Source organism: Vulpes vulpes, chromosome 3 (genome assembly GCF_048418805.1).
Source record: "Vulpes vulpes isolate BD-2025 chromosome 3, VulVul3, whole genome shotgun sequence".
In the NCBI taxonomy this organism is placed as follows: Eukaryota; Metazoa; Chordata; class Mammalia; order Carnivora; family Canidae; genus Vulpes; species Vulpes vulpes.
In genome coordinates, this window is record NC_132782.1 from 126,513,466 (window position 1) to 126,540,584 (window position 27,119).

A 27,119-nucleotide genomic window follows, 5' to 3' on the forward strand; every position below is an offset into this window, starting at 1 on the left:
TTTTATTACCATAATTTTCATAACAGATAGAATTTAATTTATTGGCTATCGATAATCTACAATCTCCCTCCCCTGTCCCATATCTCCACTCCTTCCCCAATCCCTATAGTTCCCCCATCAGCTGATCAGAAGACTGGAAACAGACCAAAAAAGGGGTTTGGCTGGAGAGAATGATTGTAGAATTAAAAAAGAAAACTCTCCCCATCTCCTCACTGCAATCACACTTAACATTCATTATGTCAATTTTCAATAATGCAAAATGTCTTGCCCAAGAGGCATCCTGATTTCAAGAAGTCAAAAGGGTACCTGGCATTAAACAACCCCGAGTCAATCCTGGTGGGATTAACTGGGCTGAGTTTCTATAAACTGCACATGCTATGGATCTACTTTGATCACAGTAAGGAAAAAAATGATAATAGATTTTTTTTTTTTTTAAGAATTGCTGCACAGGAATGTTCCGTTTCTTTTATATAGAAGAGTTTAATCTTGATAAAAACCTTTTAAACCGTCCCTTTCCCTCCACTATGGTAAAGATGTGGTATCTATTTTTGCTTTTCTTTAAGGAAAGAAGATGGGAATTGCTTATACCGAGAAAGAAAATTTTATTCTCCAACACCCCCCCTCCCATTCTACTAAACCGTTTTAGTCGACATATGTTTGTTATCAGAGAGAGGTGCTGTGAACACACAGCCATTTTCTTAGCAGCTTTTTGACTGTATGTTACCATAGTCCCACAAGGCATTGGTCCTTTCCCATTGGGAAGTCATGAATAAGAGACTATGAAGCTTGCACGTCAGATCTTCCTCAATTAATCCACCATTAGCATGTTTGGGATCCACTACTGGATGGTTAACAGCAGCTTTTGTAACTGTATGCCGACCATACCCAATTATGCTCTGCTAAAAATGAACTCTTTGCAGACCAACCCTCTCGGGCTGTCAGTGTTTTCCGTTTTCCTATTTTAACGTTTGTGTATAGTGGCAGGCGACAGATGGTGTAGATCAGATCGATTTGATTGCATTAGATGATTTTTTTTTTTTCCCTTTCCCCACTCCTTTCTGGAAGCTCGCATCAGCTGAAGGCTATCGCCTGGGACTCCTTGGAAGCGTGAGCAAGCCGCCACCACGCGAAGGCACTGGGGCACAGCCAGCGCGAGGCACCGAGGTCCCTTCCCAGGGCTTGTTAACACTGTAACCCGGCACTCCGAGGGAAACAGCTCCCACTGCCCAGAGCCTACCTCACCGCTCATCAGATGACTCTGGCTTCTACACACGGTTGGAGTCCCGCTTGAAACCTGGATTTAGAGGGTAAGCACTTCAATCGAGATGGATTTGTGACAGTTACTTTGCTATACCGCAAGACAAATCTCAGCAAACGTAAAGGATGTAGGATGTGTGAGAGAGGGAGACTATGTTTACATCGATAAATGTGTTTCTTTTTGTCTGAGAAGGAGAGTATTATTCAGTAAAGATGTGTATAGTGTTTTTCCATTGATCGTAAGAGTCGACTACCATCCTCCTCCCGATTTTTTCCCTCTCCTTGGTGTTTCCCCCTTTCTACTTGAGAGGGAAGGAGAGAGGAAGAGGGAGGGAGACAAGGGGGAGGGGGAGAGAGAGAGAAGCATTTCTGCTTTAGCTTAATTGGCTTATTTCCTCAAACCGATTGCTTTGTCGCGTTTCTTTATGTATATTTGGTTGCAAATTACCAAGCGTTTAACCGGGATGGGTGTTGGAGCGTGGGGGACAGGGTGGGAAAGTAGTGTGGACTGGCAGTCAGTCGCGGTGGCCTTGGAAGATCCAAAGGTGCTGAAAACCCCTGCCCGCAAAACACACCTCTAGTTACTGAGGAGCTAGAGAAATGTAGATTCTAATAAACATGGCTTGCAGGAGTCGATGAACAAAGGTACTTAATGCGGACCTAAGCCTCCGTTGCTATTGCTCCGCTAGCGGTATCTAAATATTCAAAAGCAAAGTGTAAGTTGATCAACAAACGCCCTGATGGCATTGGGCTTTTTCCCTTTTCTGTTTTTGTGTGGAGGGTGGAGAAGGGAGGAGGGTGGATGGGTGGGGGAAATCCGACAGCTTAAGGAGGTTTGAATTGAATATGCACCCAGCGGCAGTGGTCTCGTAGGAAATGGTGTTCTCGTAAGTCAGGCTGCCCCGCTGAAGCACGAGAGAGCTTTGGTTAGAGCTCAGAGCGTCAGTTCTGCTGCGAGTGCTGCCGGCAGTCGGCCCGGGCTGAGCTGTCCACTCGTCCAGGTGCTGAAGCTGGTGGAACATTTGGGTAGGTAGAGAAAGGGCTGGCACTGGTTACTCGGCTAAAAAGAAAACGTATCGTCAACTACGTTGTTCTAGTTTCTTAAAGCGTGTGAGTCTGTGGGTCAGTGTGTGCCTGTATTTTATTTCAATTGTAAGGAAGCAAAACTAAAGGAGATTACTCGGGAAGCATTGAAAATCTGTGTGGCTATTTATGCTGTGATTCTGATATGCCATGTATTGATGTGTATGTATGTATGTATGTATTATGTATATGTGTGTTTGTGTGTGTAGGTGTGTGTGTGTGTGTGTGTGTGTGTGGTGTGTGTATATGTCTCAATAATCCTTTTTAATTCAAAAGGAACGCTCCATTTACTAAATCAAAATCTATCTGTATAACGTGTTCCTTGTTTTTCTTTTAATGTTAGTTGAGATTTAAATAGGAGAGTTCAGGAGCAAATGTACACTTTGCTCATAGACTATTGCATTACTTTCCCTAAGGGCTTTTGTTTCTAGGAGTTCAAGCTGAAGAGAACCTGTCAGCTTTCTCTCTCTCTCTGTGTGTGTGTGTGTGTGTGTGTGTGTGTGTGGTGTGTTTGTATGTATGTTTGGTTGTAGCACCCCCAGAGAAAAGCTCCACTTTATAGCTATGTTAGGTAATGGCAGAAAATAGTGCTTATGTATTTGTTTAATTGGCATCTGTCTTTTTGTGAAAGGTGTACTTAAGAGTCATCTGAAAATACTGTAAAATAGGCTATTAACTGGGCAATGCTGCTTTTCTTTTGACTTATTTTAGACATCAGGTATTATATATTAAACAACTGTTCATAAAACCTAGAATTCATGTTGCTTTTTTTCTATTTGCAACATGTCAGGAAAATGATGAGTTGGTGTGTCTGGAGAAGTAATATATTTAAAGAAAAAAAATGATAAGAGCAGGCATGAACTAAGTGCCTTAAATTGCAACCAGGTCAGTTAGATGTGAGTTGTGGTAGTGGGAGAGATTCTGTTATATAATTACTCCTTGATGAAGAGCTATTTGCACTTACATAATTTAAGGAATCATAATGTCTATTGCCATGTTTCCATATCCCCTCCCTATTCCACTCACATGGATGTACTTCCATGTATTTGAGAGTAAAGGGAAAAGCAAATAGAGAACTTTCTAATGGAGCTACATGACTTGGGTAGTGACGTTGCACTTGTCCATTTTATTTAGTGAACAATAAACCCTTATTATCAGAATATTCACTGCAGGGTCTTAAGACAAAGCTTTTCCAGTAAGAGCCATATTGATCATCAAAGAATCTCTCCCTGAAAGCCAAAATTACAGCCACTTTACAAATGAGTTTTTGTTTTGTATTTTTCCCTTAAAATAATTTTTATAAAGACAGAGCTTCAAAGGCTTTTCTGTAGAGGTGTTCACAACAACTGCACAGCAATGCATTTATATCGTATATTTAAAAAGGTGGGCTATGGAACTACACATTGTGGTACTACAAAACGATGCCTAAATCATATAAACTCTACCAGCTTGTCAACTCAGTTGAGTTCTGATACTATGGAAAATGAGTTTAATTATTCTGTGCTTTGAAGCTTTTTTTTTTTCTTTAAAAATCATTATGTTGTATAGCTGTAAGGCCTTCAAAGGAGAGATGCCTATTTTTGTAGATCTATAAGTATTTGATTTCAAGTAGTAAATTGAATGAGTGTTTATTTTCTGTGATCTTGGGCTTGAGAAAATGCATTTCCAAAACACACTGCTGCAAATGTCACCCGTGCATGACCCTATCTTTATTTGAGCCTCACTTCTTCTTAAAGCCGTCTAGGCAAATACATTTGTAATATTTGTGTGCTTAACTATGCATGTCTCTTACAGGGCTCTCTCGCTGCCATGACACTCAATCAAAGCACCTAGAGTGGGCTGGCCGAGACCAGAGCGGGTACCGAGCAGAACAAGTACAGAGGAAGGCACTGAGAGAGCCCCAGGTAAACTAAAGGTTACTTGTCACGCCCACCCTGTGCCCAGAGAGCCTTCCCACAGCCTCCTTCCTTCCTCCCTGGGAAGAGAGCACTCTTCTCCTTCTGTGTTAAGTGCTTGGTTTTGTGATTTGTCTTTCAGAATTGGAAATAAAGCAGCCATTTGGATTTGGGCAGGAAGCAGCAGAGCACAGCTTTGGATCCTTCTTTAGGGAAATCGAGTTATGGATTTATGGTCCCGGTCAAGCTCAGCCCAGCCCCAGCCAGGGGCGGGCTCAGCAGCAAGAGTTCTGGTGGCGGCGGCGGCGGCAGCAGCGGCAGCAGTGGCAGCGGCAGCAGCAGCTTGGTCCTCTGACTCTCTTCGGTGACGGGTATTCTTGGGTGGATAATACGGATTACGTTGTTATTGCTTAAGAATACGCGTAGTCGAGGAGAGTACCAGCGGCAGGCGGGCAGCGGCCGCCCCTCCCAGCCCACCAGCTGGCCTCTAAACGCCTGTGGTTGCCAAGGTAGCACTTTTTTGATCTTTTCCTTTCCTCGTTGTTTTCGCTCTGGGTCGCGTGTTAGTTGATCAGAAGGCACGTCCCACCAGAAAGGCTCCGCGCGCCCTGCCTCTGGTGACCGGGCTGTAGAATGGGTCCGCGCAGGGGCGCGGGGGGCGCGGAGGAGGGGCGGGGCGGGGACGGGATGGGGTCTGCTCCGCGGAGCGTGCGCCGAGTTTCGGCGTCCCCGGCCTGCTCTTCGCCTCTCCTCGCTGGGGTGTGGCTTTCGGGCGGGCGGGGGGGGGGAGGGGGGGGACACGGGGACCGAGAGAGTCTCTAAAGTTGGGAATGACCGAAAGGCCTTGAGCGGGGGTGGCAGCGTCGCGAGCGAGGAGCGGAGCCCGGCGGAGGGTCGCCAGGGGCTGCCTGCGCAGAAAGGGCGTGTCCGTGGGCGAAGGTGCCCCCGCGAGCCGCGGGAGCTCGTGACTTCGCGAATCGCGGCCCGGGGCGGTGCCGGAGCCCCACCCCCCGGCGGGGCCAGCGCGCAGCTAGACGGGGCGGCCGGGGCCGGGGCTGGGGCTGGGGCTGGGGCTGGGGCTGGGGCTGGGGCTGGGGATGGGGCTGGGGCCGGGGCTGGGGCCGGGGATGGGGATGGGGCTGGGGCCGGGGATGGGGATGGGAGGGGCGGGGGCCTCGCCGGACTTCCCCCTTGGAAGTGTGTGGCGGGTCTCCAGAGGGACCCATTACTTTCTTTTCGGATTCTCCTCGAAGGGGTGGAGAAACTGGATGGGAACCGGATTGGTTGCGGAGTGGCACAGAACTGGAACCTTCCCGAAAGTGGTTGGGGCAGGCAGTGGCTGTTCAGTCGTCCAGTTTCTTTAGGGACCCCTCTTCAGTGCTTGTCCTCCCCGCCTCTGCTTTTAGGACGATTCTCAAACACCAACAAACCCAAGGCATGTTCCCCCCCCCTCCCCTCTCAGGTCTGCTGCGAAGGGACGAGAGGAAGAGCGAGCCCTTCCCTTTTTCTACTTGCAGTTGTGTTTGTCTGTTTCCAATATTAATGGACGATAAAACCATGCGGATCTGTCCCCTCCTAGTGAAGAGCAAGCAGCCACCCTCCGATCCCCTCGAGCACAGCCAGGCACCCCTGGGGACCGCTGGATGTGGCAGGAGTCGAGATGCCCGAGATGGAGCTGGGAGAGACGTGCGCGGTGCGCGGTGCGCGAGGAGGAGGAAGGCCGCGGGGCCCGGGGCGCTGGGCTCTGCAACCCGCCCGGCAGCGGCGCCTCCGAGGTGGGAGGAGGAAAATGCTGGGGACGATTACGCACAGGCCACCAGAAGGTTCCACCAGGGTCAGCAAGAAGCTGCGGGGACTCCGAAACCAGGTGTCCTCTCCGCGTGGTGCCGTTGGCGGGGCGCGGGCTGCGAAGACCCAGTTCCCAGTTCCGGGGAGGTCGAGGCTGCGGGAGGAAGCGCGCGCGGCCGCGGCAGAACGGGGAGCCCGCGGCGCCCTCCCTCGCGGCGCCCCCACGCCGGCCCGAAGCCCAGCCACGCCCCAGACACCTCGGCCTTTCTGGAGGACGCCTCTCCCCGGGCGCGACTGCTTGCCCCCGCGCCGAGTCCGCGCCCACGCGGGCGGCTCTGAGCCCCGGAGGGCGAGGCCCCTCGGAGCAGGCGGGCGCGCGCCCTTGCTCCCCCGTGCAGAGCCCTGCGTTTCTTCCAGCACTTTGGACTCCTAGTGAGGGGTGCACGACGCCACGCCTCTGCTGCCCCCACTTCCAGTACACCGGGTCTGAGCCCACAGTCGCCCTCGGGGTATCGACACGCAGAGCTTCTGCGCCCAGGGAGGGTTGCTTGCAAGGGAAAGAGGTGGGGACCTTCCGAGAAGCTCCCAGGGCGAGTCCCTTTTAGGAGGAGTTGATGGTAGAAAAGAAAGCACAAATGCTACCTCTGCGCTCGACGTTCTGTCACTAGCAGGAGAATATGGAACTACTGTTCTTTGCTTCCTTGTTCCATAAATTATCCTCTTTCCCTGGGGATCCACCAGTTGGTGATTAAGGGCTTGTTATGTATTTAACAAAATTCAATATGTCTGCTGGTGGCATTGTTTTAATGGGAAAGTAGGAAAGTAGAGAGAGCTACATAATCTTGTAACTAGGTGATCTTTGGGAAGTTGGCCTCATGCTGCTGCTGGTTGACTGAATAAGTGTATAGGATTTGAAGGGCAGAAGGGGAGCTGGGGGCCTAGCTGTAGGGCTGGCCAGAAATGAAAGGTGATATTCTGGCATTCCTTGAGAGAATGGAGGAAGAACTTCTTACAATAAGCTGTTTTATTCAGTTCTTTGCCACTGGTACTTTAGCTTATGGTTGCAATTGCTTCGTAAATGAGTAATAATTGTTAGAGTTGAAGAATTGTAAATGCTACTGATGAAATCTAAAACCTGTACTTATCTCATGGTCAACAAAAAGTATTTGATTTTCTTGGTTCAAGTGGTTTAAAGACCTACCTCATTGCTTTTTTTTACTTTGCAGAATTATTTTCTTATAAAAGTTTCCATTAGGTGTCAGTCTGACTGAGCTGGTTTCTATTTAAATTTCAAAAGAAAAAAAAAACCAGTTTTTGTGTTGTTGTTGTTGTTGTTGTTGTTTTCTTTTTTAACTAGATTGGGCCTTTTTACGTAAGGGGGTGGGGAGAACCCAAAACTTTATTGAATTGAAATTGTTGTAGTTGTTTTATCCTAGGCGACTTGTTTTCCTCAGAAAATAGTATTTTAAGTTATATCACTACTAACTAGCCCGTTATCACTTTTGCCCTGTCAGTATTCATAGACCACGATTAAAGAAGTATGAAATGATAATGTGTGTTTTTCATGTCTTCCAAGTGATTTTAAGGAATTATAATAGTTGGATCGTTTTTACTTGATGTCCAAACACTAGAAGGATATGGATCCTTTTTCTAAAATGTGGTCTGCTTTCCAAAAATGATAGAATTTCTACCTGAGAAAGGCATATGGATACAGCTTAGACTATTCTTTGACAGTAATACTTAGAGCACAGTGGGGGAGAGGGAGAAAGCTTATGAAAATTCTGTTTTTTACTACTATTTTTACTTTAGTTGTGTCCACCTAAGTACTCAAAGGCTGTGAACACAATTCATGGCTTATAGATGGAAGATTTTAGGATTCCCATTGAGATTTATGTAATGTCTATGAACAGTCACATTTATACTGTGATATTCATTAGTAGCTATGAGAAACATCTTGGTTGATTGTTTACTACAGAGTCTCAGGTAAGGAGTTTGATGGAAACTGTGTTTTGCAAAGAATTCACTGATTTCATTCTTTATGTCTTCGAATTGTGTTCTGCTATTTTTGCTTCAATAGAATTGCAGGGAGTGGTGGTATTCATGGTTAGAGATCCACTGAGGATCATAACAACCTCTATGTCAACCTCTATGTCTACATAAAAGCCGTATATATTAGACAGATGATTCTGACTGAGTACATTTTTAAATATATAATCATGTCCTGGAGCCAGGATTTCTCCCCAAGTCTACTGCTTGCTTTAGAATGATGTGATTCTTGTTCTCACACCAGTACCAATCTAGAACCAGAAGAGAACTGTCAATGAATGTCTAAGTAGAGGAGAGCAATGATAAAGTAACATTTTGATGGATAGAAAATTCCATAAACCATACAATCATTTTTCCTATTATTATACTGCACATCAGTAATGGTAAATTTTCAAATATAAAAATAGACTTTTTCGTAGGTGGAGGTGCTGAATATACTGAGGAATATTTTGTGTTTTTACATAGGACATAGGAAAAGTTCTTAGGCTCTAGAGGACCATGGGACAAGGTTTAAGGAATAATATGAAACCATCACGATTTTCCACCAACTTTTCAATAATGTACAGTTTTAGCTATCGTTATATGATAGGAACGACGGAATGATGTCAGAAAGTAGTGTAATCTACGTGTTTGACCTACTGTTTGAAAGCAAGTTTATTTTGGTTATAAACATTTTTAACAAAAAAATAACAGAATACGTCAAAACTTTTATTACTGTATTTAGCTATTACATTCCATTATCAGTAGTTATATATCGACAGACATAAATACAAATTGGTTTTTTTTAAGTTTTTAATTTTTGAAAAAATTTTTGAGATTTTTTTCCCTGACACCTATTGTAAATGACTTACAATTCTTAAGTTTCAATCTACAAAATACTCTGTGTGAATGTGTAAGCTTTTTAACTGAGAAAACATTGCAACTCATCCAAACAGCTATCAGCTAAAAGCCATCTTGTGAATTCTGAGTTTCTTGAAACGTGTTTAGTACCTAGTGAGGTGGTGCTTGTTGCGTGCCACTTAAAAACAGTTGTATCTCTAATATTTGTATTATTGTCCAGATTACAAATGTGTGACTACCCAAATCTTTTGAGTTCTGAGACAATCTGATCTTTGAAATCAACAAAAAGTATTTTGCTAGCTATATAAGAGCAAAGACAATTTTCATTTGCTGTATTTGTGGAAATGCCCTTTGAGGCTGTGTTATGGCACATTATCTGCAAATTTACATACATGCCACCTAAACTGGAACCAAAAGTTAAAACAAAACAAAACAACTAAGGATAAATTATAAACCTTAAAACATTCAAATAAAGATTTTTAAATAAGGTTTACTGTATTTATTTTATTAGCTTCAAATCAGTATTGAATCTCAAATCTCAAACTGAAAAACACATATATTGCTGTAATCTATTTGCTAATACTATGTCCTTGCTTAAAATACAGTTTATAACATAATACACTTTTTTCTTGACAAATTATACTTCAATAATGGCATATTTGTGGAATTTGAAAATGGTGTCTATTTTTAAAACCTGAATAAAATATGTGCTCTCAAGAGATACTTTCTAAAAAGAAATCTTTTTGTAACAGTGAAACAGTGATACAACTTAATTGGAAAATTGATGTTCTTGCCATTTTGCTTTCTTAATTTATGCTCAACACATAAAATTGTTTGAAGTCTATTTTTATCTTTGTAAACATAATGTGGCCAATTTCACGGATTGGTTCAAACAAGTCCCAAGATAAACTAAGGTTACTTATTTAAGATAGTTTCTGTATATCTATCAAACACTCCATTCATTTTTGGACTCTAGGAAAAGTGAATGAATGAATGTCATAACTGATATTCTATCACAAGCATGCATGCAAAAATATTATCCTTTGTAACAGCAATATATTAGGGTAAGACTTATAAGTATTCTGGATTGGTTTTTATGCATAATCAAAGGAGAATTAAATTTAATAATGAGTTACTTTACGTGTCCAGTTTCATGCACAATTTGTTTTCATAACTTTTTTTTAAAACATGCTTTGGAGGTTTTCACAGAGACAAAGCAAATTAGAGAATTGAGGCAGTTATATGGAAAAACTTCAAATCTCATTTTTTCCTCAATTATAGAATACTTAAGGTAAAAAGAACTTTGGAATAAAAGCTAGAAAATCTGATTTTATGTACAGGTTCAGCTGTAAACTATGACAACGGACTAACCACAGAGCCTGCCTGGCCCTCAGTGTCTCATCCACAACAGGGAGGGTTAGATTTATATTTTCTTAAAGCCCTTTTACCTCCTATGTATTCCATTTCAAAGGAAGCCTTTTTTGGGGTGGGGAGGCACTGAATTCTTCTCTTCATTTTATGTATAGATGATGTGCAAATCAATACCACAACTAAGAAAGCAGCTTTAAAAAAAAGACAATCTTTCAAATATTCACCAACATATTTTAGCTTGATACCAAATTGGAAACTCGTCTTCAAAATTTTTACTTAAATTTTTAAAACATGAAATACATGGAAACATTTTATTGCTTCTTTGCCAGTCAGTTTTTATTTGAAGTTTTAGAAGGAAAGAGAAGCCCCAAAGAATGACTTACAGATTCATCCTAGTGTGTTTTTGTGGGAATGCATGTATGTCTCTATGTGTGTAATGTATCTGAAGCTCCACCAACCATGGATCCGCCTCAGAAACTTTTCAGCCTCAAAAGACCAAATCACAAATAACTCTTTTCAAAGTCACTGTATATACTTGCAGTGGCTGAAGAATAAACACTGGGCCTTTTAAAATGTTTATTCTGTGTGCAAATGTTTATGCTATTAAATTTAATTACAATTAAATTTAAAAGTGTGGGGAAATTACTATTTTTTTTTCATTCTTTTGAAAAGAGAAGGACTGCTATCTGTCTAGCATATTTAATTCTGAAATAGCATAGCAGTGATATAGCCTTTTAAAAATACCTGGTCCAGTGTCTGGCAGAAAGAAAGGTGTTCAAAAATATTTATCAATTTAGTAAAACCAATTATATTCTTTCAACCATGCTTATACAGGATTTTACACATTATCCCCCATAGTTAATGTTCTTTTAAAAGTAACTATTACATAAAATGGCTGTTGAACTGCATATATCTAAGTTTAATTTAATGTCAATATAAATTGTAATTCTTAAATTTGTGTACGGATTATGCAGTTATTCTTTGTTCATATAGAAACAAAGAATGATTTTTTCTCTGATTTTCAGATATAACTCCTAAATAGTTGAGGAATCTATGAAAACATTTTTTTAAAGTGGTATTCGTTTGGAACTATGAGTAACTTTAATCTGGAATTATTTCATTCCACGTGAATTTGGATGTAAATATGTTACTTAATATATTTTATTTAATATTAGAGGTATAAATACTTGTAAGAATTCATAAATTTTTAAACAAATAATCAATTGAAATTTGTGTTATCTAATATAATGATTACAATGATAGATATATTTTCAATGATAAGGATTGTACAATTTTTTTTCAATTCTCATTAGCAAAGCAAATTTAAGTTACAAGCAAAATTATAGTTTTATTTGAAAGGTGTGACTCTCTTGGATGTTCCATGTATAAAAAGTACAAGTTGACCTTTTAACCACAAAATAATATGCCCATTCTCTAAAAATTAAAATAACATGGTTTGTCAGCTGTAGCTTTATTCAGAGAATTTACATAATGTTTCATCCACAGTTAATGATGGATAGATATGACACATTACGTCCATTTGAGACTTTGAGAATAGGTTCAATACAAATTCTATAGAGTTTTCAAAAGCATTTGACTTGAAGTAGATTTCTAATGGAAGGAATGCAAAATCTGGAAACCATTTACTTATGTTTTTATTAAACTATCTCATATTCCTTTCTGTTGCTGGATGTGTTTGTCCAAAACAACTTTGGAAGTGTTTAATACTAGCTATTAGGACAGAGTCAAAATATGAGGATTCTTTGCCCTGAAGAAAACAGATTTTTGTTAGTTGTGGCTGCTATATTAAAAATCGGGGTTGATGCTAAATTTTTGAGACAGTTTCACATTTAGATCTGACAATTTGTGCAGATAACAATTGAATTTGACAAGAGACAAGAGACAATGATAGCAAGTAACAATATTAAGGATGTGGACTGTAGAGAAGATTGTGCGGTTTTGGTGACGTGTTAAACAATAATGAAATTATTGGTGGCTATTTTATTGGCAGATCTAGTAGCTTGTGATGGGAAGTTGACAATATTGACTTTATATATATGTATCTATATAATAGGAATTCTTTCATAGTATTCAAAAGTTCTTGCTTTTATTTAGATCAAAAGTCATACTCTGGTATAGAGCTGTGTGAATCAATTTAAATAGAAATAGTGTCTGTATAAAATAGGCCTAATTTATAGGTAGAAAATTGAGAAAGGCATGGAATCTGGATGTTTCATGTCAAAGAAAAGATCATCAGTCTTGAAAAGACAAACTTATGGAAAATTAAGCCTAAGGGACACATAGTTTAAAAGAGAGAGGCTTTTGATCCTTTTTTTTTTCCTACGGAAAAGATATATGTTATATTTGAAACCATGCTTTAGAAATAAAGTAACCTTAGGGAATTTATTTAAGACTGTATTGGCACTATTCTCAGTATGAAATAGAGAGTTCACTTTTTCTTACTCATTGCTGTTGGTTTAGATTTTAGGGATGAGGGCTATTTGTAAATTAACCATGGTAAAGATATAAGAGATTGACATGCTTGTTCTTCTCTGGCTTGTCTGTGTATCCAAAGACACAGCATTTCCACTTGATCATTTGTTTTCTTTTGATAGAATTATTTTCCAGTCTATTATCCACATAGAATACAAAATTTCGTGAGTCTTAGATAAGCCCATAGTAAATTCAGATGATATTTAGTTGTCATGATAATTTTCTATCTCAGATCTAGTTATTTGGTATATGGTTCAACATCCATGTTTTATGCATGATATTTTCACAACAAAGAGAATCTAAGTAACTTCCCCATGGATACCCAAATAATATTTGGAACCCATTTTCTAAGTCGTCTTTGGGGTTTTCTTTCTACTACATCACACTAAAACTTCAATATTGAAGTTTTTCTTGCAACTCTGCTCTTCCTGGTATCTGGCAATAATTCTCATATTCTTTATACTAGTCAGTGATTCATCTGATTTAACCTTTTTCAAGCTTAAATATTATATATACAGATGTGAATGTGTCACTAGATTCCAAGGGTCTATAGTGTACTTATTCTTATGGTTTTTTTTCCCCAAAATCTAGGAAGCTTTTATAGGCCAAATTAATATTAATGTAGAAACAAATGGAAATCACAATTAAAAAGGAATAGCTTAATCTTTTACTCAAGTTGCAAATATTTTAGTAAAACAAAGAAAAATTAAATCTCAATTAAATCAACTCAATTTAATAAGCTTCCAAATGAAAGTATTGGCTCCTAGGTTGGAATGACAAATATTTGTCATGAGGTATATTCAATAGAGAATTAAAAATAAGGTTAGCAAATGCTGACCCAATGATATTCTCAAATCAAAGAACATAAATAAGGCACATTTTAATATATAAACGATATTTGTATTTGCTCTCTTTTTTCCATCTTTAAACATTCAAGGCTATCTTGTTGAATAAAGAAAGATTGTTGGCTTAGAGCAAAATCAAAAAATTCTCAATTTTACTAAACCCTTGTCCATTGCTGTTGTGCTATTTATGCAAATTGTCTGGTAGTCATCTACTGATACATCTGGGTACCTATGGTGTTAACCAGTTAGGAGGCCGAGAGGGTGACTTTTTGCTGTGGTCTCCTAACTTATCAATCAAAGAAATGTACATATTATACTTGAAGAATGAGTGCTCCCAAATCAGGCTGTATCACAGCAATAAGAGTTCACTTGAAAAACTGGTATAAGTAACTATATACCAGTTTTTCAAGTGAACTCATTGTTTTAAAATTCACCAAGATAAAAAGATATCTTCTGGTATTTTGCTTCTTATCAGAAGATTTTCCTTTTTCATTAACCATAAACTATAACCATAAGTAATTATATCCACTATTTTCCTCAATTTTCAAAAACAAAATGTAGATATAACTGTAAGACAGAAATGAGAGACTAGAGGAAAGAGAGAGGTAGAGAGAAGGAAAGAGAGAGGGACAGGGAGAGGGGTCTTCTGATCTACTTTGGTACTGGATTGAAGGTAATATAGTAGTTAAAATTGACTCTGAGAAGCAATATTTAAAATAATCAACACTTTGTCCAAGGAAAGATGTTTTATGGATTCATATAATTTGGTCAAGAACAGAAGGCTTTGAAATTTGTAAAGGATAGATTTTAATCCTCAAACCAGCTAATTAAGTTTCTTTTGTACAACATACAGTTTTAAGTTAACAGTAATTAATATAGCCAGCTTGGAACCTCAGGAAGCTAAAGCCAGCAAGTGCTTTTTGGTTCACTCGAGAGGATGCGGTTTGATTGCTGGCGCCAGTAAACAGGTTGGGAATTGTCAACATTGTAATTAGCAGCAAGTTTCTGGATTCTCAGCCTGCCAGACTAGTGGGCTGATGCTTGGAGCAGTTGCCCCAGGGGGGAAAGGGAAAAACAAAGGAAGGGAATTTGAGCAACCTTGCAATGCTCTGCCAGCATATGCCACTGGACCAGTGTTTTTCTTGGCAAAGGTCTATTTTAAGACATCTAGCAGTGGTTTCCACAAAATATGAAACTCACCATAGCAACCAAAATGGCAAGCGTCTCAAAGAACCTTTCCTTGATTGGATATCAGATCAAACAGTGTTCAGAGCTATATAGCCTTATGGGCAGTATGTGCTTTACTCTGCACAATGTGGTTATTAACAGCATGATTAAAAGGGTTAAAATCTGTTTTGGCAGCGATCCTGAAATACTCTGCCGAAAAGAATAAGGTTATGCAAACCTTATTAACCCTTCGTGTAGTACAAATAGAAAGGAAATGTCAACTTTAGTACCACCAAGAATCCAATCTTCAGTACTTAAGTGATCATTTAAATGCCATTTCCTTAATTCAAAGCCATGGTATTGTTGTGGAGAAAGTTTGTCATAAAATCCAAACAGTATTTGCAGTGCTTCTAAGACTAAGGATTTTTTTTAAGACTAAGGATTAATAAAGTTTACAGGTAATTTATAACCCAACTGAACAAAACTTAGGTTAGCTTTTGGAATCACTTGATAAAGGTTCGTGTGTGTGTGTGTGTGTGTGTGTGTAAAATTTCACTGATCTTATAGCAGAATATGACCTGAAATAAATTACATATATACTCTGAGTAGTTATAGGATAAGTACTAAATCCACCTACCTTGTGGCAAAAGCATAATAACAAACGCTTTTACTTTTTTCTTTAAAGCAGCTCTGCAGTAAATTAATTTTCCCTTCCACTTGAAAAAGGTCAAGGTTGCTGAGCATTGCTAAAATACACATATTAATTTCTCCCAAATAAAAAAGCTTGGAATCATATGGGGGATATTTTTACTGTCATTTTTACCTTTGCCAAAATATGGGGAGGAGGCTTCAAAGAGATAAATAGGATGCAGAAGCAAACAAAATAGCCTTCTTTACTGTAAAAAAAAAAAAAAAAAAAGCATTCTTAAATGGATCAACCTGCTATATTAAGCAATTGCCATATGTGGCCATTTCTGCCGGTGGATTATCAAAAGTACCCAAGAAATGGCTGTGTAGATTTGGCACCCAGGTGTCTGGTGTTGCATTTAGCGGACTCTTTTGTGGGGAGAAGGATTACTCATATTTGTTGGAGAGAGTGCAGCTCTCTAATCCTCCTCCACAACAGAATCCTTGTTGGAGTGAACGAGCAACACGATTCTTATCCACTCTCCTCTAGACTCTGAGGAATTCTCCACAATTATTTATTATTTTCAGTGGAATTAGATGCCTACAGGTGGCCTCATAATGTGCCTCCAGGCATACAACCTGCTGTAAATTTTTAAGTTACATTAACTCAGCAGTATGTTGTCTTATAACAACAGTTCATTCAGTTTATGAGGAAAGGGAGAAGGAAGTAGAAAGGCAGTCTTTCGTGTTAAGCATCATTACAGTTCTGTTCCACCCTGTTCTTTCTTTGACGTTAGTAAAGGATATTTTCCAGAAGCAGCGCTGCTGGCTTGTTAGTGTGGGCTGCGCATCTTTATAGAATCAGATGGGGTTGGGGGGAGACACAGCCAGCAGGCCTCAGTATAGTGTCTCAGGGACTGGTATAGTGGGTGTCAATTAAAAACAGATGCAGAGCAGTACTTTTCTTTTTCTTTTCTTCTTCTTCTTCTTCTTTTTTAAGGCCTTAAATGACTTCTGTTATTAAAGTGTTTTGTCTTTAGTGGTTTTTCATATTGTGTTAGAAAAAATTAGTTCAGCGCTATCAAGACATTTGGGTTTATCAGGTCTTTCTGCAATTTCTCCCCTACCACACATCCTATATGCTATAATTGTTTTTCTTGGCTTTTTAGGTTACCATAAGTCAGTGAGAGAAGGAGGGAACTCCATAACTTTTTTGTCATTGGGTTTCATGCTCATCCTGTCTTTCTAATGACAATTGTCATTCAATGTATGCAGCTAATTAGCCCTGTATATTTTGGGGTACAATTCTCAGAACTGATGAAAAACCAAAGATAATATCTGAGTTAATATACTTTAGGGAGAGAAATTAGATTAACATTTTAGTGGGCAATACACAGGCCTATTTAAACCTCAGAAGTCCTAGTACTAGGTTATAAAGCCCCTTTTCCCAATCATAAAGAGAACAAAATCTGGTTGCTACCATTCTGGTCTCATTAAACTGTAGCTTATACTACAAGTAACGATGATGTGCACATTTTAAGTATATATTTTATGTGCACAAAGTCATATCTACGTTATTAAAAGCAAAACTTTTTCAAATATAGAAACTTGTTTTTATTGTAAAGCCTGTAGCAGAGGCATGGGCAAAATTAGTAACCTAAAGTCAATCCAACACTAACCGAGTTACCTACCTCAGTGCAAGGATATTTAGACCATTCCACCTTTCATTTTATAGCATCTGATGAACATGCTGAGATCAAGCAGCTTCTATATTCAAGAGCTAGGACGTCTTTCAGAATAAATCAATGAATATATATTATGCATGTGGTATTCAGGTCTCCCAACATTTTTTAAGCACCTACTATGTACCTGGAATTCTTCTAAATGTTGGAGTTTTATTGCTCTGAAAGCATTTGCATCCTATAGAACAGGTCACAATCCAGGCTCTTACGAGGTCTGTGGGAAATTCAAAAGAATGTAAAGCAATATCCTCCTTTCAAATAACATACTAGATCGGGGTTAATAGAGCAAATATTAAATAGTGTAAAAGCGAATGTTGCTACAGACCATTACTATTGTCTCGTTCACAAAAAGATACAGATCACTAATAAAATAATAAAGTCCTCTGTAGCGATGTATTTACTCTTTTTTTTCCTCCTTAAAGTATAGACCAAAAAAAAAGTATAGACAGTCTTTTACAACCTAATAGATCAAGGAAGCACTCAATAGGAAAATAATAAAATACACATATTTTCATCTTAAAGCGAGTTACTCTATTACTATTCCTAAGTCATTGTAACACGTTTATAATTACACAAAGGTGTATTATCCCAGCAAAAATTGTTAGTGTATCTATGGTTATCATAAAATTTATTTTAGTAACTGTAAAATGATACTGAATGCATCTAATTCTCAAATCCATTAATAATAATAGGTTCCAGAGTCAATAAATGTCTTTGAGAACATGATGATAGCTTTATCAAAGAAAGTGCTAAAAGTACTGTCCTACAGCTCAGATCAGTGATTGTCAAAATGTGGTTTCTGAGCGATAGCCTCAGCATCACCTGGGAACTTGCTAGAAATGCAGATTCTCAGATGGCATCACAGGTTCACCAAATCTAAAACTCTGGAGGTGGGGCTCCTAATCTGTGTTTTAACACGCCTGATTCTGATGCCTGCTAGGCTTTGAGAACCTGCTTTCTATTGATTAAAAAAATATCGCAAAATCAGGTTCTGACTTTTAATACAGATCCAAATCACTGAGATTCTGTTGTAGATTGATAGTAATGACTTATTAATTTTAGCAGATATTTTAAATTAAAAATCAGGACTTTACCTCACTGGCAAATTCTATAGCATTTGGAAAACATTTTAAACTCCCAAATATTCCACTTTACTTGGAGTTCTATTTATACAGAACTTACATAGTACTCTTATTAGTATTATGTAATACTCTTAATAGTACTCTATTACTAATAGCTTTATAATTATGAAAATATATATTGAACTTTCTTAGGACTTAAATTCTTCTTTTGATTTAAATTATTATTATTGCATTGGTATTATTATTATGTAGCATTATTATTATTATGTAGTGATATTATTATTATTATTATGATAATTCCAATAGCTGCCCAAATTTTACTCCAGTATTAAATTATGTCCTAGTTTAGAAGCAGGGACAAACAGCTTCTGTTTATAAAAGACATAAAACAAGAACTTTATGTCGTGTGTGTGTGTGTGTGTGTGTGTGTGTGTGGTGTGTTTGTCCCATGGATCATCATTAAAATCTTCTCATTCATTTATGACACAAGGAATTCTTAAATTCTCATGTAAAAGAATGTCCTGACCAAATTCTTTGAGCATTTACAAAGTGTTCCAGTAATATACTAGTATAAAATAAATTTCCTAAATGTGTGTACTAGAACTATATTTGATGAAAATTTGCTCATAACTTTGTTATAGAATGGTAAAAATGAATGCTATTGGTTAAACAATTAGATTATATCCATTCTCATTATGCCAAGTGAAGACTGTTTTATAGAGTTGTAATATGTTCTTAGTTTGTCAGACCACAGCTTTCTATTCTTCAAGCTTTCATGGAACTGAAAGAAATTCAAAGGCTAACATGTTTAAAATGCAGCTCTAAAGGGCAGCAAATTGCTTCTTGTTTATGCTTTAATTTCAAATTTAAAAAAGATGACTATTAAAGCATATCACTCTGGATTGTAAGGGCTAGAATAGTCCTCCGATCCATAAAAACTGACTTTTGTATTTAACACAGAAAGTAATCTTAACTACCTTCGATTTACTGTTAAAGTAACTGATTGACAACATAACTAGGATTTTTCTCAGTCTAAAGGCTCCTTTCTATTAATGAGTCACTTGATTATGTACTTGCTTGCTTATGTCGAAGTGTAAATTTAGTCACATACATTATAGGATGTCAGAATATATAATGCAATATTAATAATAATATTTCTTAGTAAAAAACCACTTTTACTAATATGTAAAGAGAGAAGGTGATGGCCTGAGTATTAAAAAATTTCTTGATGGAGAATATGTGCAACATTAAATAATAAATTTAGGTAGTGTTTTACTTTATGACTTTAATGCATTAGTGTGTTTTGTAAGATTCTGTTTTCTCAAATATTATCTTTTTATGGTTGTTCCATTACTTGACAGAATAATAGAACTTTCTCTCGCTAAAAATATATTCTGACTATAAACATAGAACTACAAGTCCATTTTAGGATATGATTTGTTTTCCACGGAGGTGAACAACACTGTCCAGAAAGTTAAGAGAGCATCTCAGTGATAGAAAACTTTATGCACACCCTGTTTCGATAGAATGATTGACAAGAGATAGGTAAGAAATCCAAGTTGTTCTTGTGGAGGAAAAAAAAAGTCCGTTATTTTGACAGTTCATGTTTTAAGATTAAACACTTCAGATTACCCAGAAAAGAAAATGAAATCATTTTAGTAGAACTGTAGTTTGATGGATTTCGTTATGAAATTAAATAGATACTAATTTAATGCTTAGTATTTCAAACTTCAAACAGTGGAGTTTTGACTGCAAAAAGGATGCAAAATAAGTACCAATTGGCTTATATTTCAGCAGAGAAGATACATAGAATTCAGAAATATCAAAACAGCTAGTTTTTCCTCTTGTGTTTTTATTCAATGTTTCAGTTTATTATTGGTTCTAGCTCTTACAATGTATAGTGGATTCCTAGGTGTTGGACTATTATATTGTGGATGTTTCACATGGTCTCCTTCCTTCCTTCCTTCCTTCCTTTCTTTCTTTCTTTCTTTCTTTCTTTCTTTCTTTCTTTCTTTCTTTCTTTCTTTCTCTTCCCAACGTGGGGCTGGAACTTAACTACCCCGAGATCAAGAGTTTCAGACTTTACTGACTGAGCCAACCGGGTGCCCCTTCATAGTCGTTTTTATGTAATCAGTGTTACTTTAAACATTTTATAAAGGAAAAGCCAGTTTGAAAAAATTGTGTTAATATTACAGAGATCATTATAATCTTCCTCAAATGAGTATATAAACTTTTTTTTTTTTTAGCCATCTCTCATTTGGTTTATTGTGGGCCTATATTGCTGATAATCTTATCATCATTAACTTAATATAAATTAGTTTGCTGGTAGCTGGAAAAATTATCAGATGTGAGCTGATTAATTATCAACAATAAGACATTACTGGTTTAACATCTCTCTTCTAGAATGCTTTTGAAGTGTTTTGAAAAATTGATATAGTCACGTCTCTTGACCATTTTATTTGCAAACTGCTACCTTATGCTACTTAGAAAGTTTTTCAATATGCTTATAAAAGCAGATCCATGAAGGAAACTGTAACAATTATTCACCTAAAAATGTGTTATTTTATTGTTTCTGAACTCTAATTTTAAATAATGTATGTTTTAAAGCTTATAGTAAATGAAATTTCATTTATAAAAAACTAAATATTTAATCTATTTTTATAAATTACTATTCAAAAATAAATACTGGATTACATTAGGAACTATAACTAGTATGTTTATTTATAAGAGGAAGCTGTTGCAATTATGATGATATGGTAACTATATGTTTATAAAATATTATTATTAAGACTATCTTTAAAATAATTTTAATTTTTATATACTGGTTTCTGGCATAGGAGTTCACAGTCTTCCTGAATCCTGATTATTTTTTTCCTACCAAAACTTTCAAATAATATTTATACATCACACATTTTATTTTAGAAAAGTAAACTTGAAATGTTTGGCCATATAGGAAAAGATCATTGGAGAAGGATATTAAAGTAATAAAAATGAAAGCACACTTGAGTCAAGTATTAAATCTAGGTATTAAAATTAGCATACAAAAATAGGAAATATTAGGTGTAATGTTTAGTAAATCAATGTATTTCGATTACCCTTTCTTTCTGTTCTTTCTTTTTGATGTATATCGACTCTAATGCTATGACTACCTCACTAGTAAGTATCAGGCAAGATTATAATTTTAGCACTTACTTCAAATTACATGAAAATAGAATCCAAAAATGCCATACTGTAACTAGGTCTATTTTCTTGGATCAAAATAGATTGTTGTACATTATAAATGATACTCCCTGAAGTTTTTGTAATGATTCATGAAACTAAGGGGCTGACATTTTAGTTCAGAGATTTCCATAAAATGCTAATAAAACAGGAAAACGAATTGCAAAGCACTTCTAGATAATGATAAGGCAAGGTATTCAAATAATTCGAATACTTTTCTACTACTAATGCTATTGATAATGCTTTAAAAAATCTACAAATACAATTAAAAATATCTTTAATAGCTAAATTAATGGGGATTAGGTGTTACAAATCAAAGCTAGGCCATGATAAAACACCATTACATGGTAATTTTATATCTCTTAGGAAAACGTAACCACTTACAGAATGTCCAGTCTTCAGGGTGATTCAAGGTCTTAGCCTAATGTAGAAACAATTATAAAAGGGTTATCATTTATATCCTTTTAAAATTATGATCTATTTTTCTTTAAAAGAAACTTTAGATGAATTTTGAAATTCTGTTCTGATTTGTTAATTTTTGTCCTGTTTGTCTCTTGTTTCTTAGTCTTTTTTTTTTTTAAGATTTTTAATTTATTTATGAGAGAGAGAAAGAGAGAGAGAGAGGCAGAGACACAGGCAGAGGCAGAAGCAGGCTCCATGCAGGGAGCCCGACGCGGGACTCCATCCCCTGTCTCCAGGATCACACCCTGGGCTGAAGGCGGCGCTAAAGCACTGAGCCACCCCGGCTGCCTTCTTGTTTCTTAGTCTTTACAAAGGAATCCCACCTACCTCACAGGCATTTCATATACATTAGTTAATTTTATTTAGAAACATCTATAAGTGTAAAATAACATTTTAAATAATATTCATGTGTTGATTATATTGACTTATTTGTAAACTAGGCCTATTGTGTCAAGGAAGGCACTAGTTATTTTTAATCAAGAGATAAAAATCCAGTTTGGCTTAGAAGATTCTAAAATGATTTCCCAAAATGATATTTGGTACATGGTGATTACTGCTTTTATGTTCTTCTCTTTAACTTTACATGTTGTTTATCAGCAGAAAGAACACTTATGGTAAGAATCTGTTTGCAGAAATTTGTTTTAAAAGAATTAGCTTCATTTTGAATTCTCTCCATATTTTAGTAGGGAGGGCATTTATATGCATTTTGTTTTTCACATTTATTATAATACAAATTTACACTGATTTAAGTAATAAAGTTTATATTCAGAAAAGGCATTTTCTTTGTTTTATTTTTATTTTGCATTATACATAATTTGCTTACTGTGGCCAAAGCCATATGGCTACAGAAATTATTTTATAAAAATACATTAAACTTTAGCGTGTAAGTTCACTTAGTAGTATATTTTTTCAGAATTATTTCTGTATCATTAAATGCTATACATATCTGTGTTATATATATTTGCTTTACATGTATTTATGAGGGTTATTGTGCTTCCAACCTGTCTTTACTATGATTATTATATTTTTCCCCAAGGTTTCTAATTTTAACCAAAAAAAGTAATCTGTCCATGTGAATTTCTTGGTATAGCAACTTAAAATTTTTATCTACAAATAGAGGTAGATGGAAGTACACCTACTTAGTGTTTAATATGATCTTAGTTTCTGTGAATTTCATGCTCACGTATTCCTCTTCATCTCTTTTTGCAAGTGGCCACTTCGTCATATATTTTAATTTTAAGAGGATGAAAAACTCAAAAAATGCCCACCATCAGCATAAAGTGAGGCATTTTAAGCTCCACTGTGCAAAATGAAAGTATAATATTCACTGCAGAGAAGACTTAGAATTCTATTATCCTGTCATTTATACCTAAAGGCACTTCAATTTCTGGAATAGGTTAAACAACGGAAATTTGGAATGGATTCTCTTTAAAATTTTGCAGATTTGAAATCCTGAGGCTTGAAGACCATTGAATTCTTTCAGTCATGTTCTGGACAATACACGCATGGAAGATAATTGGTGATGTAATTAGCTATGAGTGTCAAGATATGTGAGCATTAAAAAAAAAAAAAAAAAGAAGCTGATCTTGTGATTTCACTTATATCCCAGCCACCAAGGAAGTGGACTAGCAAAATGCAACTGACTTCCCAATTCTGGAAAACAGTGCAGATCTGCTTCTGGCCCTGAATTTGGGATTTTCTCTTGAATTCAAAACTAGCTTTATGCTGTTCAGAAGGATCAGGACCAAAAGAGGCAGTGATTATGGAAACAGTATCTCTGGGCTCACTCTTACGTCCTCCAATACTCCTGGGGGTGATCTGATCTAATGGAACCTCACAGGGTGAAATGTTTCCCCTCCAGCCTCATCCAGTCCTGATGGGTTCTGCGTCCAAGTATAGGAAGAAAGACTGTCTTTGTATTGATGACAGAACCGTTTACAGAATTTTGTGAGAAACCGAGCTTTAGAGATACTAGAACTTACACTCTTAATATGACAGTATTTTCTCCAGTAAAAGGCTTCTGATAGTAATAACAAAGTTATGGAAAGTCATGGATCACATCCAGATCAACACACGTGGCTTGACCTCTCAAGTAGTTTTCACTATCATCACCTTTATTATTGCAAAAGTGATTATTATTTGAAAATACTTCTTCCTCACATTTGGCTTATTCCTAATTTTCTCATTCTCTAAACTCAATCACTGAATACTCTTATGAAATTTATTTAATTGATAAGCTATTTCAGTGATTTTTTGAAGTAAAAGTATTGTTCAAACATAACGTGACAAACATTGGATTCTTTTCTGCGTTATGAAACATACAGGCAGGAGGGACAAGTCTATGCCCAGTTATTACTGCTAATATGTATTTTAACATTAAAAATAACTGATCTTCACATTCAGTGTATCTTCTCATTGACATTCACATGATGGCACAATCTCCTCCTTTTCTGTGTAAATCTGATTAACGGGCCGCTCCTGCTGTCATTTTGCACACAAAACTTCCATTCCATTTCAACAACAATCCTATTTACACAAGGACCTCAGGGTTGAACATTGAAAGTACCTAACCATTACCGAATATTGAATCATTCTCTCCACATAAAATTGCAAATGTCTGAGAGCCAATTTCCAGATTACCTTGGTTGAGTAGTACTAATTACTTCTAAACCGGGTGCAGCCACGGTCTGCCAAACCAAGGCTGGATTCTTCCAACGTCAGGTGAGCTCTGCCCACCAAGTGATCATTTCCTATTGTAGACCACTGTAAGATTACTCATGCTTGTAGTAAAGATTAACTATGAAAAGAATGCTAATCACATATAATCATACTAGTAATATATACATTTCATTTGAATGCCTACCATGTAGCAGGCACTGTACACAGTACCTATTATCTCATTCTGTTCATTTCTGAAAATGATCTTATATGTCAGTTATGATTATTGACATTTTATAAATAAGAAAACTGAATTTCACAGGGATTGTCACACACTCAAAGTCACACAGCTAATAAGTACAAGAGCCTAAGGCTATTTTATAATTAAGCCCTTGCTCTCTTCTTCCCACTACATTGCCATTTCTATGCCTTCCTGAAACAACCTGCAAAGATGAGTGATGCCTGAGAAGAACATCAGTTTGGGAACTGGAAGGTTGGGTTCTATTCCTGCTTCTGCCACTACATGAAATAAGGCTTTACACCAGTACTTGTGTGTCATTTTCTTCATCTATAAAATTAGGTGATAGAACTAGCTTTAGCCTTCTGTGGTTTTAAGTTACCTCAGAGAAGTTTTTTTCTTTCTTTTTTTTTTTTTTGAGAAAGAAAATTGAAAAAAAATATTTGCAGTAATAATAGCACTGAACAATTTTTCTCTGGTATTTCCCAGGTTCTCATCTGATTTCATGGCTTCAATCACAGAACAGAATCCTTGTTGATATACAAAGAAGGCCACATTCTGACCAGATCAGTGAGGCACGGAGAAAGATATGAAATTGACTTATCATGGGTCAGACTCTCACAAAGTTTGAATTTAGCATCATGCATTTATTATGCTGCATATATAAAAAAATTAAATGAATGATGTGAAGCAAGGTGGGAATACAGTGCAAGCATAAAGAATATTTATAGTATGTGTGATGAAGCATAAAAATACATTTATCTCCCTCAAAAAGCTAAATGTTGGATATATTCATACGAAACACCTCAGGCTATGTCAAGAACACTAAACTTAAATACTTAAATGAATTTGCATACTATTCATGTAAATATATTGGCCTAACCATAGCAGCTCTAGGGATTTGTGATAAGCTGTGAAAATTGTCTATAAAAGATAAGTGAATGACCCTTTAAAATAGAATAAAAATTAATTATAGTACACCAGCAATTTTAGATACATATACATACCATTTTGAAAATCTGTGCTTTTGAAATGTTAGCCATTCCTTATGCAGTTCTCTTAGTGATGCATCCATATCACATATACAGTTCCCTAAACATATTGTATTTTTCTTAGAACATCAAACATTATGTCCTATGTCAATTTTGTAATATTTTGAAAGAACAAAATATGGTATAGTAAGCTGACATATTTTCCTTCGTTGAAATATTCTTTTGTGTGTAAACTCTTTACAGATTTTTCTCACCATTTTCTCCTTTTCTAAAGTTGACAAAAATGTAAATGATGGCAAAGTGAAAAGAATTATCATTTCCTTCAGCAGTTATTACTCTGTGTTTTCCTATCACTATTGCATAAATATTGCCATAATTCCACAATTTTATATGAGAAATAATAATAAATAATTGTTTCACATAATTCATAAGCCCCTATAACACCTTCTTGGAATATATGATTTTCACACGCAGTAAAATATATGACTTCAGGTGATTTTGAGCTGGTAGGAATTTTGCCAAAAAAGATACTACATTTGATTTCACTCATTACTGTATTTAGTGTGTATTTACTGAACTCCTACTGTGTACCAAGCATTATGCAAGGTGCTGAACCTATAGTACTAAAAAATACAAAGTCTGATGCCTACATGAAGCTTCCAAAGCATGATATGAGAGACTGATAAACAACTAAATCAATAGAAAAATAATCACAAATTGTGAAAACTTCCACAGAAAAAATTAATGCATTGAGGAAGTATAGATAATGGAGGGAGGCTGTTTTAGATAAGGTGAAATGGAGCTCTTACTGAGATCCTGAAAGACAAACATGAATCCAATCCTTGATGAAGTGTTTTAAGCAAAGCCATTGTTAAGTATCAATGCATAGGCATTGATACATACCAAATATTTTAGCAATATATTCTCCAATTTGTCCTTCAGTTTCATTAATTAGTATGATTCACAGGAAAATCTCAGCTCTCTGCACGAAGATTTGCTGAAGAGATAGGCTTTTTTGAAAAGTTATAGTAATTTTGGAAAATAAGGAAATTACTCCTGAGAACCAGCTTTAAGAGGGGGAGTTTTGAGGGGTGCGGGTGCCTGGGTGGCTCAGTGGTTGAACGTCAGCCTTTGGCTAAAGTCGTGATCCAGAGTCCCGGGTTGGGTTCTGGACTGGTTCTGGAGTGGTCCCAGGTTGGGTCCCTCAACAGGCTCCCCGTGAGGAGTCTGTTTCTCCCTCTGCCTGTGTCTCTGCCTCTTTCTCTGTGTCTCTCATGAATAAAGAAATAAAATCTTTAAAAAAAAAAAAAAGAG

At 37.0% G+C, this 27,119-nt stretch overlaps 1 protein-coding gene across 1 annotated transcript; it reads left to right on the plus strand.

The window, feature by feature from the left end:
• The first annotated feature begins 753 nt into the window (after nucleotides 1-753).
• Nucleotides 754-27,116, plus strand: LOC140598364 (uncharacterized). Its single transcript, XM_072754538.1, has 4 exons — nucleotides 754-1,307; nucleotides 4,135-4,244; nucleotides 4,378-4,744; nucleotides 5,698-27,116. The coding sequence occupies exon 4, from the start codon at nucleotides 5,879-5,881 to the stop codon at nucleotides 6,626-6,628; it is 750 nt and encodes a 249-aa protein (XP_072610639.1). The 5' UTR covers nucleotides 754-1,307; nucleotides 4,135-4,244; nucleotides 4,378-4,744; nucleotides 5,698-5,878; the 3' UTR covers nucleotides 6,629-27,116.
• Nucleotides 27,117-27,119: the final 3 nt, after the last annotated feature.